The sequence below is a fragment of the Liolophura sinensis genome, chromosome 8, assembly GCF_032854445.1.
Source record: "Liolophura sinensis isolate JHLJ2023 chromosome 8, CUHK_Ljap_v2, whole genome shotgun sequence".
Classification (NCBI taxonomy): domain Eukaryota; kingdom Metazoa; phylum Mollusca; class Polyplacophora; order Chitonida; family Chitonidae; genus Liolophura; species Liolophura sinensis.
This window is the reverse complement of record NC_088302.1, coordinates 19,920,207-19,939,809: the sequence shown is the minus strand read 5'-3', so window position 1 is coordinate 19,939,809 and position 19,603 is coordinate 19,920,207. Positions and strand designations below refer to the sequence as shown.

At 38.4% G+C, this 19,603-nt stretch overlaps 1 protein-coding gene across 1 annotated transcript in view; it reads right to left on the bottom strand.

The window, feature by feature from the left end:
* Positions 1 to 19,603, bottom strand: part of LOC135472761 (furin-like) — a 56,579-nt gene that overhangs the window by 13,824 nt on the left and 23,152 nt on the right. Inside the window, exons 3-17 of the mRNA XM_064752426.1 lie at positions 18,849 to 18,953; positions 11,289 to 11,417; positions 9,589 to 9,665; positions 8,781 to 8,869; positions 7,783 to 7,955; positions 7,174 to 7,386; positions 6,599 to 6,699; positions 6,320 to 6,423; positions 5,779 to 5,896; positions 4,809 to 5,116; positions 3,549 to 3,673; positions 2,787 to 2,875; positions 1,742 to 1,932; positions 1,100 to 1,262; positions 369 to 548 (exon numbers count right to left, since the gene is read on the bottom strand). Coding sequence (XP_064608496.1) covers positions 369 to 548; positions 1,100 to 1,262; positions 1,742 to 1,932; positions 2,787 to 2,875; positions 3,549 to 3,673; positions 4,809 to 5,116; positions 5,779 to 5,896; positions 6,320 to 6,423; positions 6,599 to 6,699; positions 7,174 to 7,386; positions 7,783 to 7,955; positions 8,781 to 8,869; positions 9,589 to 9,665; positions 11,289 to 11,417; positions 18,849 to 18,953 — 2,165 coding nt within the window. The remainder of the gene's footprint in view (positions 1 to 368; positions 549 to 1,099; positions 1,263 to 1,741; positions 1,933 to 2,786; positions 2,876 to 3,548; positions 3,674 to 4,808; positions 5,117 to 5,778; positions 5,897 to 6,319; positions 6,424 to 6,598; positions 6,700 to 7,173; positions 7,387 to 7,782; positions 7,956 to 8,780; positions 8,870 to 9,588; positions 9,666 to 11,288; positions 11,418 to 18,848; positions 18,954 to 19,603) is intronic.

The window sequence follows — 19,603 nt, the reverse complement described above, 5'->3', positions numbered from 1 at the left end:
AGGAGTAACAAACGTAGAGAAGAGGAACAAGGGCTATGAAGAGAAGCAACAGTGGATGGATAGAAGAGCAACACTGAAAAAGAGGATGATTATTATTAACACAAGTGAAAATCACTAAGGAGACATCAAAACTTACAACATAAATTTTGTAAAAAGAAGTGAAAGGTAAACTTCGACAATGAGTACAATATTCACACGAGAATTTACGTGTAAAGGGAACCAGTAAATAGCTTTTAGTAACAGATACGCATTTTAAGAGTTTTTATATTTACATGCACTTGTATACATTCAGTGGCAAGACAAATCAAAATACGCATCTCACAAGTGTGTCACTTGTTTTATGTTTTAACCTGAGTAGTTTTACACACCTAATGCAGGAGCCTGAATGAACACTGTTAGGGTGAGACAGGTAATAATGCTCGCTACACTCTGTGACACAGGTGTTCTCCTGCAGGTAGGTGGTTAACGAGTCATCAGTCACACAGGAGATGCAGTCAGTCAGCAAAGGGCCTGTACAGGTGCCACAGACAATATGACATGCCTCACAACTACAGGCATTTCAAAGAAAACAAAAAAACACAGATATAACCAAAACAGCAAAAAAAGTCCGAGCAAATCACACAAAATAAGTAAACACAAAAGTTTATAACAATATACACTGCTGTTTTCATATCAAAGCATACTGATGCAAAGAACGGTGTACAAGCTTATTACTGACTTCAGCAGTACAGTAGAGTAACAAGTTCTGTTCAACTGCATGTATCACACTTGCATCACAATGAAAATGTGCATGTACACCAACAACTACATACAAGCAGAATGAATACTTTAATTGCAACTGAACACATGCATGGAGATACCTGATACTGATACAAGTGTAGATGAAATAATACAATTCGTCCTGTACATGTCAAGGTTTGGTGGTTTCCCCTCTACTGTACCTGGTTCCCTCCATCAGTGAATACAGTTGCTGTCATATTATTATAAAAAGTAAGAGAAATATTCTCTATAAGAAGGTGCATGAACACCAATCAAGTAGATTTAGAGATGGGCAGTAGCTTTAAGAGGCTGATGGGATAATTGATACTAGAAAACCTACACTCCTCGCTGGTTCTTGAACTCATTGTCCTGGCACCCAGTGTTGACTACACATGCACCGTTCTTCAGGATGTGTCCCTCGTAACAGCTGGTGCAAGTGTTGGCAGTGCCCTGACAGGTACGACATGTGGGGTCACAGTTTGAGCAGCGGCCCGAGGGGTCCTCTGGTAACATATCACATATGTACATACATGTATAGTGTTCACAAAACAATCAAATCTTGAATACTTTTCTAAAGACACAACAGTGTTGAACCAGGAATTCTTGTAGGGTCCTTAACTGAATTTTTTTTTTAAAACATTTCTGCCCAGCACAGTGAGGTAGATGTAAAACGGACCAAAATAGCTGGAGGTCTGGAGGCCACAGATTTGTGTATGCTTGGAAATGCATTCTCAGCCATTTCAAGCTATTTCTGTGTGCATTATAAAATGTATCTCACTGAAACCAAGCAAGTTAATAAAGCAAACATTTAGTTCTGAAGAAAAAAACTGCTTGATTTTTTAAAATTTTTGCCCATGTGATTTTTCCTTCTGACAGACACAACAAGTATTTATCTCTACAAAGTCTGGTTCAGATGAGCTGCCTAAATATTTAGTTTAAATGAGCTACCTCTTAATTATCCACCTGTACAGGCCACACATACCCTCAAAGTAACCCTCAGCACATTCCATGACACAGGTGTTGTTCTCAGTCATCAGGAACCACCCCCCAAAACAGCTCTGGCACTGTGTCACCTCGGGGCCGTCACATGTTTGACAGGTAGGGTCACACTTGTGACAGGTCTTGTTTGACTCTATAGCATAGTGCTTGGCTGGGCAGGAGCTCACACACGGGCTGAAAGCAATGGAAATAAGTAAATACATGGACTGTATACAGAATGAACTGATTTTGTCACTTACACATTTACCTGGCTGTTGTTAGTTTATTTATTTATTTGATAGGTGTTTACGCTGTAATCAAGACTATTTCACTTACACGATGGTGGCCAGCATTATCGTGGGAGGAAACCAGGCTGTTGTTAGTACCATCATGCATGTCAAGTTAATATTTCTATGTTTATTTCTTTGCTTGGATTTATTTATTTATTTATTTGATTGGTGTTTTACGCCGTACTCAAGAATATTTCACTTATATGACGGCGGCCAGCATTATGGTGGGTGGAAACCGGGCACAGCCCGGGGGAAACCCACGACCATCCGCAGGTTGCTGGCAGACCTTCCCACTTACAGCCGGAGAGGAAGCCAGCACAAGCTGGACTTGAACTCACAGCGACCGCATCTTTGCTTTGAGTTATCCCATTTAACATAATTTGGTCATATTATGCCAGTGTCTCTTTGCACTATGTCACACTTAAAAAGGCAAGAAAGGAGAATTACATTTACCCACTAGTCTCTACTCTGTAGTGTTTACATCTATAACAGAATTACACTTACCCACTGGTCTTAACTCTGTAGTGTTTACAGCTATCACAGTCTCACACTTACCCACTGGTCTTAACTCTGTAGTGTTTACATCTATAACAGAATTACACTTACCCACTGGTCTTAACTCTGTAGTGTTTACAGCTATCACAGTGTCACACTTACCCACTGGTCTTAACTCTGTAGTGTTTACAGTTATCACAGACTTACACTTACCCACTAGTCTCTACCCTGTAGTGTTTACAGCTATCACAGACTTACACTTACCCGCTGGTCTCTACCCTGTAGTGTTTACAGCTATCACAGTCCTCGGCTTTGGGCCCATTGCATGTCTCCACACATTCGGAGTGACAGGTCTGAAAGACAAACTTCCATGCAGATTATCTGTTTATCTATTTGTTCATTTTGTAGGCGTGTGGTATCAACCACCCTCATCCTGATAAATATGATTGAGTCATACAATACAATACAATTAAACTCACTAATTAAATGAAGCTGATTGGTGGGTTAATGTTCAGGAAATCTAAGTTAATTTAATTTTGGCCTAAACAGGTCAAAAAGTGTATACTGATTCTTTATTTTTCTCTGCTCCATACATTTTCAAGCCTTGTTAACCTAGTTTTACACGAAAATATATATATATATATATGTATTTATATATGCACAGGAAAAAACTGCACCTGTCATAAATACAACTGATAATCTTAAAAAACTTAATAAAAACTCATTTAATGTCTAATTTAAATTCAATTATTTTTTAATGTTACGATTTTAATTGAGTAGTGTTTTACGCCGCACTCCAGAATATTTCACTTATACAACGGCAGGAAAGCCGGCAGAGCAAGTGGGAAATCCACGACCATCAATAGGATGCTGGTAGATCTTCAATGTGCCAGTCGGAGCGGAATGACTTATAGCAAAGCCAATGTCAAGCTTATTATTATGCCTTTTATGCTACAGAATTAAATCACTACAATGTTCTGCTCTGAGATGCGCTGCTAAACATGTGTTGTATTTGTATGAGCTCACAATGATAGGAGCTGTTGTAGTTGTAGCCTCTTTCCTGGGTGTGGTGACTAAGACCTTGATGGGGCTCTCAGACAGCGGATCTGTGGCAGTGCCGTGCAGCCTGAGGGACCAAGAGCTCAGCATACCTACAAAAACACACAACATTTTCAAACACTATCATATATACCATAAATGAGCTGAAATTTTGCCTACAAGTGTGCATTTATAAAGGCAAATAAATGTCACAAAATATTACTTTCGGCACTGAAATTTACAATTTTCCAGTAGAATATCATCCCATGTCTTTAAAATCAACAGAACCATCACAGGGATCAGGAAAAATGTGAAGCTTAGTCTTGGACGAAATTGATGGTCATCCAAGCTATGTCCACCGCACCTGAATACTCCAGTAAATAGCACAACCACTTTCATGTCCACTTTTTACCTGTTGTATGCAGATAAAAAAGGAGAGTTTCAAGCACGAACTCTTTTAACGCCAAAGTAAAGAAGTCCTACTGTATCATGTGATCTGTCAGAAAAGTTAGGGAACTATCGTGGCATCACATTAACTTTGAAACGGGCATCTGATAAAGTTTCACAAATAGTTATTTAGAGCACACCAACGATGGAGAAATTGATGAGCTGAATATTTGTGAACTTGAGAAATTTCTAAAGGAAGGAGGTGTCATGTATGCCTCTAGAACATGGTGCGATAAGTTAATCGGTAAACTGATGTCTACAAAGGTTGCCTAACATTTTTCACAACTCACAAGATACAGGAGGAGTGTTTTTACCTGCACCAACAAAAAAGTTTGAACGTGACACAAATGTCCTTTAATTGGTGTTCAACACCTCTTTTCTCAAGAGGAATTGAGCAATAAGAGGACAACACCTGATAGTCCATCAAACCTATTATAGAAGCAAGCCAGAGATACATTATTTTGTCTCTTGAGTACCTCCCTTTATCACAAGAGAGGGCAGAGGGCTACACTGATGCCATGTAATTTGGAGCAGTATTCGTTAAAACTGATGTTAGCCCTCTATAATAAGAACTACATGCATCTTTCAAAATGTCTCATTTCCCCGGAGAAATTCCTCATTCGTTTTAATCAATCTGAGAATCTTCCCGGATGAAATTTTTAGTTGCATACACCACCATCATGTAACAAGGGGACATAACTCATAACATCACCAAATTATACCTACATTACCTGTTCATTACTGATACCCTTTCTGTAACAACCCATCCTACGGCTGAACATAATAAGCTTGCTTGCTTACCATGGTTAGAGAGTATGCCTTCATTCCTGACTTCAAGCTTCCAGGTGCCCGTTGGGTCTTCTCCCCAAAAGTGCACAGACATGAACGGCCAGTTGTCAAACTTTCCGATATTGCGATCATTCCGACGCTTGGGCAACAGCGTAGATGTTGTGCCTTGTGGCGAGGTCAAGTGCAGAGAGATGTCACCACGGCGACTGTACGACAGCGTGACATTAATCTGCACGTGCTCCAGGAATTTGATGACGTTTGGTTGACCATCACATCCATCTGCCTCGATGGTCGTGGAGTATGGGGAACCAGTTAAAGGCCTACAACACCAGACAGACCCCATCTACTCAGCACAGGAAAATTAAACTACCGTCTGGCATGGGTTTATTGTATACAAGTACGGGTTCTTATAAAAATTCACTTCAGTATTATCATCACAGGATACATTTTATTAGATTGGTTTCTGGTTTTCAACAATTTCTAAGCAATATACTCATGAAAAAAACTTTGTAAACCACATCAAAAACAGTGAACAAAGAGCTCACTTTTATACACAATGGAGATGTGTATTGAGACTGGCAACTTTCTCACAGATGTGCTACTCTGGAATGTTTACAGCATAGCATGTACACACATGTAAATCATAACACTGGCAAAACATGACACTTCAAATGAATGAATGTATGATTTGGCTTTACTGTTGTACAATTTTCCAGTCATGTGATGACGGCGAGTCATTCAGTACATGTATACAGTGTATCTCCTTGAGGCAGGCAAGTCCATGCCACCAAAGTGCTGCCTGCCTCTGAAGTACCATGCTGCAGACACCTAACATGACACCCTACCCAGTCACATTATACTGACACCAGGTTAACCAGTCATGTTTCCTTGCTCTAACCTCTAAATGCTGAGCGCCAAGCGAGGCAGCAACAAGTACCATTTTTGAAGTCTTTGGTATAACCCGACCCTGCACGACACTTACACATCAGTGGTATTGGCGACTTTTTCACAGGTATGTTGTTCAGGGACATTATTCCAGGTCTCTGCCAGGTTCACCATGGCAGAGGTGTCCATTAGGCCATAGCCATATTTCAGGCTCACTACAAGCATAAACAGACCAAGTTAGTATGGTTTTCACGAATCAAAGTGAAGTCAAACAACTTAACTATGCACAGATAAAACCTTCATGTCAAAATTGTGGCTGAGGGTTTCCCCCACGTACTGTTTCCTCCCACCATAATTCTGTCTGCTGTCGTATAAGTGAAATTTTCTTGAGTAAGGCGTAAAACACCAATCAAAAAAAAAAATAAATGTGAAAATTGCTTTTAAAATTATTAAAACAATGACCAACTGTAGCAAACCTGGCTCTCTTGATTAAAGGATTTCCTTAATAAACAACACTAAATAATTTCCTAAATTTGAATGTTTGTTACACAGATATTTAAACATATTGTTGAATACAGATTATTAAATACAGATATCGCTAATTTATAACCAATCCAGGAGATTATTAGTAGATTTACCTTTTCTGCCCAGACTGTTGACGCTCCACTCTGCATCTTTGAACACATCTGTGCGCGCAGTCAACATCGTGATATATTGTACATCCCTCCATGTCAGCTTAGGGCTAAAAAACATTAACAACACAATAAAGATCAGCTCAGATGAAAAACAGCCCTACTTCACCATGAGGCAGTGATAAAGAACCCATTCACAAGCACTTAAACAAAGAGACAATGAATTATGTAACCCGATTTGTAGTGTGAGTGCCCATGAGTGTAGACTGAGGGGAGATAACTCACTTGGCTTCCAAAACAAGGGCAACTATCCCAGCAGCCAGCGGAGCAGCAGCAGACGTGCCGGTGTGCGTCTTTGTGCACAAGTTATGTAAATCTGTGGTTACCTGGAAAAATACGAATAGGAACAGTGAATAACATTGGGAAAAATGTCATGAAATTCTAATCCGAGTGGAATCTGTTTACTTCTGTATATAAAACCATAAAACCATTATTTGTCTTTACTTGTACACCTCCTCATAATTTCATGTATGAAGAAAACTATGAACAGTCTGCGAGAAACAATAGCATCTTGCCAAATGCAAAAGTTAATGCTACATTTGGCCAATTTACAACTTCCCTGGGTGTTAAATGGTGAATTTACTTTATTCACACACCCACTGCGACTCAATTTCAATAGTCAAAGTTTCCTCTATAAAACATTCTGTACATCTGTACATAAATCAGACAGTCAGTTAAACTTTTAACATCATCGTCCCGATATGGGTCTTTCAAAATAAAAGAAGTGACATCAGTGCATCAGTAGCTGTCACCTCAGTTGTAAATTAGCACTTGTTCCTTTTACTGCTCCTAGGACTTACAATCTGTCTTTCGCGGTAGCCGCCGCTGCTGTAGGTAGTGGCCAGTGTAGAGGAGCACTCCTCCAGGTACCAGGGCTTAGTGCCAAATTCGGACGTACTGCTCACCGACAACGTAAACACGCTGTTAGTGTAGCCGTCACAGTTACAGGAGTCGTGGGAATTCCCTCCATTCCCGGAGGCCCACACGAAGATAGACCCTAAACCATTCCGGCCCTGCAAACAGATATGCACAAATATTTAATGTACTCATTCTATTGCATTATTTCTATAATTAACATAAAGCAATAGGACAGTTTCCAAAATTGATATATGTTGAATTTATTCATTTATTTAATTTTTTATCATTAAGCAATTCTCAAATGCCCGGCAGACGATGGTCACTCAATTGTCTCCCTTTAAAAGCCTCTTTTTAAATACATCAAAGCAATTCCAAACATGGTTTGTTCACCAATTCAAAATGGAGAATTGTCCATGCAGACATGCCATGAACAAACAACACACACTCTACCGAGTCCATCCTATCTAGCCATAGCCCATCTGAGCCTAACTGCTTATACCACTTATAAGACTGATTTACCTGCTCATGGCATTTCATCCAACTGTCATTACCTTGGTGATGCCGTTAATGAAGGCTTGTTTAGCAAGCCGCCCCGGCCCATCCACCACCCTCCCATCATCATCTGGGCCCCAGCTAGCCGAGTAGATGTGGATATGTTGAGGGTTAAGGCTTAGAGAGGCTGCCTCTACAGCGTCTGTTACATCCCCATCCAACATACGCACGCCTACAAGCATATGTTGTGCATTTATAAGGTTCGTGCTTTATAAAGCACCTTCCAAGACTACTGTAGTTAACCCAAAGTTTGTTATGTAAAAATGTACTTTAAGGAGCACAAAAAGGCCGTAAAATGATATTTTTTGATGATCTCAACATTTAATTTCTTTAGAATAGAAATTAATCAAACTTAACAAAAGAACTCTTAAGTGACCATCTACTATGGATGATTCAAGCAAAATGTGTAACTTGGGAAAAACTAAACTAACTACCAAATACAGTATTTCACTTTTACAACAGCGAGTTCATTTATGGATACAGACTCTGTATGAATCTGGATACTGGATGAATCTGTCTTAAAAACTCATTAGACAAATTAAAATCTTTATTTAATTCAACTGAACATATAATATTATGTGTATTGCAAGTTTAGAAAGTTTTAAGGCTATTCATAAACCTTGTCTATTGAAACAAGGAAGGAAATCAACAAACTTTGTAAAGTTTTATCTGTTTTTTTTTGTTTGTTTGTTTGTTTGTTTGTTTTATTCTTTCATGCTTTTACATTTTTGAAAATTCAGATTACCAATATCTTGTACACCTGTACACATGCCGGAATCTATCACAAACCTCTTCCCATTGCATTTCCCATAGAGAGCATATTTATGCTGTGAGACTTTTTCCTGCGGGGTTTGCCCAGTTTCCTCCCACCATGATGCTGGCCACCTTCATATTTAAGTGAAATCTTCTTCAATACGTGGTATAACAACAATCAAATAAAGCACCATGAGACTTTCACTACCAAGAACAACAAACAGAGCTGGTATTAGAGTCATACCTCCTATATTAGACTTGAAGGCAACGCCCACTCCACAGACACTGTTGTTTGCTGATGCAGACACTTCCCCAGCACAGCGGGTGCCATGTCTGAAATGTATATCATAAGGTCTACATGAGACACACAAGACATGGCAGATTTTAGGTCAGAACCATATGTTACCCTATTCAATGGAAATGTTACCCTATTCAAATGGAAATGTTACCCTATTCAAATGGAAATCACAATACAATATTCAACTGGAAAGTACAAAAGTCACTTATTGCACAGTAGTCAGCTATATGGCTGGGGGGAAATGACCCACCCTTCTCCAGGCACCCAAAGAACATAAGGTAGCATCTGATCCAACAAAAAACTGGACTAGAACAAGTAGCATAGCTGGTGAATTTGCCTGAAGCACTTTTGACATACATCTAAAAATGCTGGACCTTTAAGTGTACAATCAAAGTTTTTTGATATATGAACAGTTAGTGACTGAGATGAATTTCACATTCAAACTCTATCACTAAAAATAAAAAAAAAAAGCCTATCAGATATCTTAGGTAACCATTTTTGTTTAAATTTACCATAACATGGTCAGAAAATGGTTGAAAAGTTATTTCGAGCAGACGAACAATGGAGAACACTGAGAAGTAGAACATTTGTGAAGTTTCTGAAGGAAAGAAGTGTCACTGGTACCTCTTTAACATGGCGAGCCAGATGATGGGTGAACTACTGTCAACAAACTTTGCTTAACATTTGCTTACAGTAGACTTTTTTCACCCTTAGCAAGAGTGAGAAGTTGAAACTCTTTTTCAAAGGTTCTCACCTATTCTCATTAGTTGGATCGTAACGAGGCATCGGGTCAGAGTCTCTGGCATTGATGTCATAACTGGCCTGCGGATCCTGTCAAAAAACACCAACACTTGACATGTGGGGAAAACTCAGCTACACAAGACAGTTGGAAGCCATCCATGAATTTGCTTATCATAACAGTGCTTTTTACGGAATTGTAACAGTCATCTGAACATTATGTATAAACAGAGTTGTACTCTATGAGAATCTCATCATTACTGTGGCAAGAGTAATATGCTATATTTTGATGTCACACATTTTATATGTTTGCTAACAAAACTAAATCGTATCGACTGTACTCCAAACACAGCCAGTAATATAACTCACATGTATAACGCTATTCATGAATTTACGCATCACTGAAGTGGTCACAGACTTTTATTCAAATTGCGTAATGACCCAGAAGTCTCTGACGATTGTGGTCGCTGTAAGTTCAAGTCCAGCTCATGCTGGCTTCCTCTCCGGCCGCACGTGGGAAGGTCTGTTAGCAACCTGCGGATGGTCGTGGGTTTCCCCTGGGCTCTGCCCGGTTTCCTCCCAACATAATGCTGGCCGCCGCCGTCGTATAAGTGAAATATTCTTGAGTATGGCGTAAAACTCCAATCAAATAAATAAATAAATTTATTCAAATTATTAGATTGGAGTGACACATAATGAACCTCAAAAATATCACTCAGGAAGAAAAGGAATTTACTTTATATCATAAAACTGACTTGTTTACTCTCCACACTGTTATTGTATGACAAAATCTATTTGTAATAAATACATGTAAATGCTTTCATTCCACTGGATAAAACTCAATATAAAGTCTGTATCACCTAAAAGTATGTAACATCACTACAGCTAGTCTCTACAGCACTTTATACTTTTCTTGGACCTCTAACACTTTACGTGACAAATCTGCACAGCTATGTATATTTTTTTCCCCTATTGTTTAAGAAATGGCTGATACATGGTGGGGGGAAAAATGTTCCAAACGCATTTGTGTTGAAATAGACTTGAAAACAATTTATGACTGTGGAGAGTTTTGTAAAAGGACAATAATAGCTTGTATAGTAATTGTCTTAGAGTTGCTTGGAAATACAAAAATAGTCAATGGGTTCTTAACTGCACAGCATCAATGATTAGCGAAATCATACTTTTTAAATACAGAGTTTCGGTTTCATAGTGTGGCCAGTTCTTGCAGGAGCTGTCTACATTAGATTTCCCATGATTCAGTTCACAATTTCCACTCAAAAGGTTGGTATGTTTCTCTGCCAGGTGGCTCGAGCATCTACAGACATAACATGTGTAGTGTGCTGTGGAGACTAGCTATAGGGAAGTTGCATAATTCTAGGTAATGGACTCCTGTACATGTAGAAAGAAGGTTATAAACATCAGCTAACAGTCTGGCTATATATTCAAGGGAGACAACTCTTGTGAGCAACCATACCATACAAGCCAAAATACAATTATATTTTCTTTATATTTTAAATTCCTTCTATTCCATTTCCAGTTCTAATAATTCATTACTTGCACAACTTTTCTCCCATTCTTAAACAGCTCAAACACAGCATGTGACAGCTGCATTTACAAATACCCGCTTACACATAATTAAAGTGTACCATTCGTTGCCACAACTACAATGTACATTGTACTCGACTATATATGGAAGTCACCAAATGTAAGCCTTACATAGTTTTCCATCAGGTCTGAGTGGTTTCTCTCGATGCCGTCGTCCAGTATGGTTATCACCACACCTTTTCCCGTGTAGCCTTTCTGCCAAGCCGGGATCACATTCATGTCCATGTGTTGTTCCCGATGCTGAAAACACAACCAAATATCCATTCCATAGTCAGCATAAAAAAAAAAATTATTTTCTTCAATTTTTTTTCTCAAAACTTTTCATACAAAATAGACAACAACTACATTATCTTTATTACAGTTACAGATAGTTTTATATTGGTATGTAGTGCACAGAGATGCATAATCATACATCATCAATAAGTCATGATCACAGTAATTCTCTGTTCTGAACATGACCATGGAGATGAAATGATAGAACCTTGCTATGCTGGACATATCCAAAGAAGAAAAGAAATGAAACCTTCTTCAGCACAAGTATCTCTTATTATTAGAGTATAATTCATCTTCCTCAAACTTTGTCACATAGAGGATTTTTTTCAGGTTTTACACTTCATGGTAATCAATGTTCATGCAATTCTTTGTCTGATCTGAGATCACAAAAATTGTTTCTGTGTCTTGAGGCTTCTTGGGGAGCAATAAAATTCAAACAACGGAGACCACAGGTTTACAGGAGAAGTGTGGAATAAAAAAACTTCAATACTATATAATATACATACATGCATGTGCAGCCACATAAATTTAGCTGCATTCAAATTCTAATATCACAAATATCATAAATTCATTTGTCAAACCCTCGATCTGCCTTGTGTCTATGTATTTTAATGCTTGACTTTATTTGTGTTCTCGTGACAATATGGCTGAAATACTGTAGTGTTAAATCCTAATCAGTCATTTAATTTGTTAGTATTTGAGTAGATTTAATGTCCTTCAAAAGATAGAACATTTATTGCCCTTCAAAAGATAATTTCACTCATAGATAACAATGATCTGCTCCACTGGTGGGGTTAACTGCAATGCCACAGCGTAAAACCCTTAGTCTTTAACAAGTAACTGACAATCTTTTCGACGTAAAGCACAGATTTCTTAGTACTAGCAGGGTTAAAGTGCATACCATATTGTCAGACGGCAAATGGGCCCAAATAAATTTCATCCACACAACCATCAAGCCATCCTGCATGTCACCAAGACAACATAACCTTAGTTGTAGCTGTGGTACAGGTGTTATTTGTAAGGAGTCCATTAGGAAGATAAAGTAACCAATCAGCAAACAGCATTCACTGGTTTTAATGGTACTTTTGCACAGACATTATTGACTAGGATATTTGGCAGTCCAAATGACTAATGGCACTATAGAGATATAAAATAGAAGGAAAGCATTAAGTCATAGCTGTCGATCTTTATTTCGGCTGCCATGTTTGTGCCATCATCAGGAGATCCATGTATGAACTGAAAAGAATCCATGAACGTACATGTACATCACGGCTAATACACATGTGCATGTTGCTCTTTATGGTTCTATAAAACTAGAAACCTTAGTCTACATAAAACCTTGTAGATTTACAGCTCATGCTGGCTTCATCTTCGGCCATACGTGGGAAGATCTGTGAGCAACCTTTGGATGGTCGCAAGTTTCCACCGGGCTCTACCTGGTTTCCTACCACCATAATGCTGGCTGCCGTCATATAAGTGAAATTTTCTTAAGTATGGTGTAAAACACCAATAAAATAAATAAATAAATAAAAAACCTTGTAGATTCATCCACAGCAAAGGACATGATATATAGAGGTAGTATAAAAATAACACAAAGGCGTATGTAAATTACCTATCATTTTGCCCCCTAAATTATCTTAAAATCATCAAAATTTTATATATGAATGCATATATATGCAAAAACACAAACATGGTAGATAAAAGCATGAAAAAAATCTCAATTCATCTGATTTTATAATTTCCCTTGCTTGCTAATTCCAGAATGGATTTAACTCCTTTCAAAGAAGTCTGCAAGATCTTCTATTTATCTGGTGTAGCAGAAACATTATTGCTGCTGAAACATACCCCTACTACTAATCCTTCGCAGACATTCACAGTTACAATATGTAACAGTAAATCCTATATACTAGTATGCCCTAGAGCTCAGGCCACACCAACTTTATTTTGTGTTTAACAAGGCAACTCAAATCCATGTCGATAAAATTTCCCTGTTGTTCAAGGATTTCTGATCAGGTAAATTTGAACCCTAATTCTTCAACCTTTTCACATATGAAAGAGCAACTTTCAGTGCAATTTATGTACATTTTAATTTGATTTTGGAGAAAAAGTTGAAGAATTACAGTATGTCTTTAAAAGGAAAAATTTCCAGGATTATCCACATTTTCTAAAAATTAGACGACTTCCTAGTTTTTATTTTCATACCCTTCTCTAACATTGCTTTATTTATTTATTTCATTAGTGTTTTCAACAATATTCACACTTATACGATGATGGTCAACTTTATGGTGAGAGGAAAACAAGTAAAGCTAGTGGAAACCCACAATCATTCACAGGTTGCCGGGAGACCTTTCCATGTATGACCGACACTGAAAACAGATTTTTTGCCTGTAAAACAACAATTAAAATTGGTGTGGCCTTAACAAGACAAAGGCAACACTACACATTGTGAGACCACTTGTTATCCCACACACTGCACTGATAAGATTTTTCTGTAAAAAAAACCAATGTAATGCAGAGCACAATCAGGAGAAATGTCAAAAAAACAACATTTATCAGAGAGAGAGAAAATATAATGGAGCCAATATAGTCTAGCTATTTATATTTGATAAAGCAATTTGCAATATTGTCTGGGAAAACACACTGTACAGAATTTATATGATTTCCAATACTGGATTAGACAGAAACCAGCCAAAATGTCATTCACCACACATACACTTAACTACACTCCTAAAGAGTCAATCCCTATTAGCCCATCAGAGAAGTGGCACCTGGTGTTAATATGTGTAGATCATCATGAGTTCAAGTCTCATTCGGGCCCATCTTAATCCTATATTTGTGTGATTGTAATGATTGTGGTTTATAGTTTAGTAAGATAGTAGACTTAAATGCAACAGTATTCAGGTCACTTACATGTATGTGGTGGAAACCGGCCTCTGGAAACCAATGCCAAGCCAAGCCCTAACGAGGGAAACCTTGGGTGGCCAGGCGCCAGTTGCATGCACGGGGGCTGGCATGGTAAATAACTGAGCCAATGAAAACACTCTGTCTAGTGTGCATGTACAAAAAAATTCCCTTCTAACAGAAAATTTACTTTATACAAGTGTATTTATTAAATTTTTATTCATTCGATGGCAGTCAGTTTGGTGAGGGAGCGATAATTAAGCCACTGACATACGGCAACTTACTGATAGTAACTTTCTCAGGCATAAAGTACACGGATGCAGCATATGCATATTGTATTGGCATAAGATAAGTCGCTTACAACAAATGTTGTAGCTGAGCTAACGGACCGACAACCGTCGTTGACTGTCACTAACTGTCACAAAGGAATGAAAAGTTACAAATTTCCTGTCCAATACACTGGTATTGAACCCTCACCATGTTTCCTAGTGATTAACGGGAAAGCTCAACCACCACCTCCTGCCCTCCTGACAATAAAAGATACTGTCAGAATCCGCCAGACCAGACTGGCCAAATACATGTTGTCTGCCTCAAGCCATGATATACACTATATGACAGAGCCTGTGAGTGCCCCCATTCTCCATCTGACACAATTATAAAGCTCAAATGGGCTGTGTGAAAAGGAGTGAAAGGTGTTGATGTACATGTAAGGCTTACACACCAAGGAACATGAGAAGGTAATCAAGTCAGGTATCAGTGGCATGTGTCCAGGCCCCTGCAAGGGGTCTTGGTTATTTAAAGCACACAAACAGATGTAGTGTAAGTTACATGCACCTGCCTGTTGACAAGGCTACAAAGGGGATTTAATGAGTGAGTGCTTGGGGTTTAACATCATACTAAACAATCATGATGTAATTATATAATTAATCATAAACAATGATGTCATATGACGGCGAAGGAATTCTTAAGGTTTATGTAATGTGCCTCCTTGTAGCAGGAAGGATTTCCACCGTTCTTTTATCTATTGCTGCCTCACTAAGACGACTTACCGAAGGCAAGTAAGCCGCCCTGCCCAAGCCATTATACTGATACGGGTCAACCAGTCATTACACTATCCCCTATATGCTGAACATCAAGCGAGGAAGTTACAACTTCCTCTTTTTAAAGTCTTAGGTGTGACTCGACCCTGGATTGATCTTGGATCTATCGCCCCCGAAGAGGGCGCTCTACTAACTGTGCTATTGGGGCTGCTAGTATGGGGAGTTAAATCCTGTGAAATTGTAACCTTGAGCCAGGTTAAAGTTCCCATCATAAACAAGTGGATAACGATTTTACCTACAATATTTATCACATAAAAAGTCAGTTTTGCATACATATATTTAAAAGTTGGGATAGGAAAACCCTGCACGCCATCTCCACTGCAGACAAAGCTCTGATTTAGTGGTGTGACATCACAATGACGTGCCACAAAACGCAGCGCCTCAAAGAAGAATGACGTCAGTCGAACTGGTCATGCTTTAATATTTCTGTGTAGTAATTTAGTAATTCATTAAACTCCAGATGTGACATCTATATACCCCATGGGGCCATAGCCTACAGCTCTGACAAGTGTGTGTTGATATTTTAACCAGTCTAATCAAGCTAATGGCAACATGCATAATAACTCACACAAGCGCTGTCCATGTCAAAAGCAGGATTTACATGACAGTTTACGGCCCAACACAACTTTATATAAGAAGACTGATGTGCCAATAAAGAATTTTCTAACTCTAGTTGGACTCCGCAGTCATTACTTGTACATCAGTGAATCTACAAGTCACACGGTCATCAGCGACTTGGACCAGCTGAACCGGTGAGTTGATTGGGAGTCTAGTGTAGAACACCAATTAAGATACAGGCATGGAATACAAAACAGAGGTTGAGTATAAACCTATAGTGGACAATTCCACAAAGCAATGCCCAACTTGCAAAAATTTTAATTTTGACAATAATGAAAATTTCATCATTCCATATGTTATGATAAGACTTCCTTCAAGATAATTAGCCCTTCTCTTGCTTTCATAATTCCGAGTAATATGATCCAATTATAGATCCAGTTATAAGCATTTGAATCAAAGCCTTGTGAAATCTGCCCTTAGCCCCATGTTCACACCTGAGGCAAATTGGCTGGGAAATCAGCACGCATTTGTGCTAACAGGTGAAACAGCCTTCCCTAACAAGGTTTACTTGTCCAATACACTCTGCACCATTACATAAACACTACACCTTTGGTTTCCAGCAGCTGTAATTGATTTTCGCATCAGATTTGCCATTATTAAAGGATATGCCATCACCAAATTACACTGCTCAGGAGGGGAGTCAAAGGAAAAGGCATTTCTTAAACCGGCGGGAATTAATGAAAAACACACACATGCATTTCTTGTGCACACTGACAAACACTTCTCACAAACACAATAAAAACAGCAATCAATTTATCACAGTCAAGAACATGCAGTGACAATCACTATAACAGGCTCAAGGGACAGCCACCAATGTGCATAAAAAAAAAAACCTTCACTGAATTCCATTAAGACAGAAACTGCAGTGCCGTACAGGGAGGCCAAAACTCAATGTGCAGAGTTTCAGAGCCTCAAGACAGAGTGAATAACAAATACAGCCATCAGATTTTGTATTTATGATCAAAATACACAGGTTTGTCCTATTTCAAACTCTTAAAGGCAAAGACTACTTTACAATGAAGTATACATCAGATGAAAGACCATTAAAATTGTCCAGGAAAACATAATTTTTCTAACCGAGCAAAAATTGTGTTATAAGATCAGATTCTACAATGGTCTTTTGTGAGCCAAAGTCACGTCTATACTTTTTGCCTGAAATAATTTGTTTCAAGGTCAAATCAGTGGCTGCATTCATAGGCCTATACATATTTGCAATTTGGATGATGAAATGTAGCAGTTGAATGTGTCAAGTAGAAAAAACCTCATGTGACATCACTGGTTCCATTGTGGCCAGAACAGGACACCATAGAATAAAATATTCAAATACATTTAACAAGGTTAAACCAACAAAGAAAAAAAGTAAATCCAACTGTTTTCCTGAAGAGTTTTTAATGGTCTTTCATCTGATAATACTTCATGTAAGCGTTTTCTTTGCCTTTAGGTTAAGCAGTTCTTCAAGTGCAGAGCTGACAAGTATCAGACCTATACACAAAAGAGGCATAGATTTTAAAGCTTTGTTTTCAAAAGACTACCGCTCTGGTGGTAGAGATATGAAGTGAAGCAAATTTTATAACTCTGAGTGAATTTGCTCTGTAGAAATAATGCCAATGCCATGAAGTTTACGTATAGATGGTCAAAGTATCCAAACAATATTCTACCATGATACAATCTGTAATACGTGCCCTTTAAAACAGATGCATGCCCACAGCAACCATGTCTTGGCCACTGGCAGTTTTTGTTGTTATGCATACAGCCAATGAGATACGGTACATGAAGAGAACTTAGAGCGAAACTCATTTCAATTTTATATCCCCGCAAGACAAACCAGAGCTATTAAACTTGATTCATGTAGCTATGTACCTTTGAAGTCTACATGATTTATTTATCTACCTGATTGTACTCAACAAAATTTACTTACTAACGGTCATGATGATGGGTGAAAACCATGCAGAACCCGATAGAAACCCACAACCATTCACAGGTTGCTGGCAGAAATTCCCGCCTATGAATGGACAGGAAGCCAACACGAGCTGGACTTGAACTCGTAGGTTTCCAGTCATTAAATATGATATTTTTTTCATGGTTGGTGGAAACCAGAGTGGTTGGAATAAACCATGTTCCTTGGCCAAAGACACAGAAGCAAGAGATGGATTTGAACCTGTGGCCACTTCATTGTTTATTGCTGAGGAGATGACTGAAGCAAGAACAAAGCTTTAGCCTACAAGGCCCCAAACTAAACCTTAAATGATTTAAACATATTGCTGAGCTTATACACTATGTAGAGAAAAGAATACAATGTAATGTTTGCAAGGTGTTTACTTAAGCAAATTCTGAGGGAATTTCTCTGTGTGGGCAGATAAAATTACACTTTTTGTGAAGCTGTGAAACTGGCCAATCTACCAATGTATATTTGTCTCCAAAATCAAATTAAAAATTTGCATAAATTGCACTGAAAGCTGCCCTTTTATATGCAAAAAACGTTGAGGAATTAGGGTAGTGTAATGTAAGAAGCAACTACTCATATGTCCAACAGCTACTTTAGCACATGCGAAGTTACAGCATGAGATACTTTGATTTTACTAACCCCGCTAAAATCTACCATACCTAGATTAATGAGTAACAGGTTTCCAATATCAAACGTCATTGCTGTCAGGAAGTCCTCGCCCACTGATCAATAGATTCTCGTCTGATCTTGGAGACGTTGAGATGTGGTCGTGATTCAGGCCGAGAGCCGAGCCATATGGAGACGACCATGCGTCAATATTTACTGATCACTTACCAAGTACCACTGATCTCCCCAGTTAGGATCCACCATTGTGTAAGGCGCTTCGGTAAAACCTCGCTTTTTTCGTGATAAAACTGCTTGCTGTTCCAACCATCTCACCTGTGAGAAAAAAAGAATAAATACAGCAATTATAAAGACTACATGTATATAATCTTCAAGATCTGGAGTACTGAGATTTGTATTGTTGGTAAAATAATTGGTGAATTAGGATCCAAGCCTTTTTTTATACAAACATGTTATATTTGATGAAGTTTGATGCTGAGTATCCACGAAAAAAGATTCAATCTGGCTCAACAATCTTTAGACTACAGTGAGACACTACACGTACCTGTAGGTCCATCCCTTGTACATGAAGATTTATGGTTTACATTCATTCGGTAAACCCGAAAAGTCCACATCTGCACATATGCTAATAGTCAGCAATTACTGATAGTGACTGACTGATAGTCTGTCTCCATGGAAACCAAAAAAAAAATTCTGGAAGACATTTCTGATATTTCTTTCTTACACAAATATAAAAGGTCCATGATTGATTCATATGTACGTGGTAAATTTGAAACGCTGAGTAAGTAATAATCAACAGATGGTCAGGACAAGCAATTAGTATGATTTGTGAGTCCAAAATCAGGAAAATGGATGCCTCCTGCATCCCATCCATCATGTATACTGTGGAAGGTGCGGTAACTTTTTTTAACCTCTATTTTTCAATTTTCAAGCTATCAATAAAATTTCTTGGTAGATACTTGTAC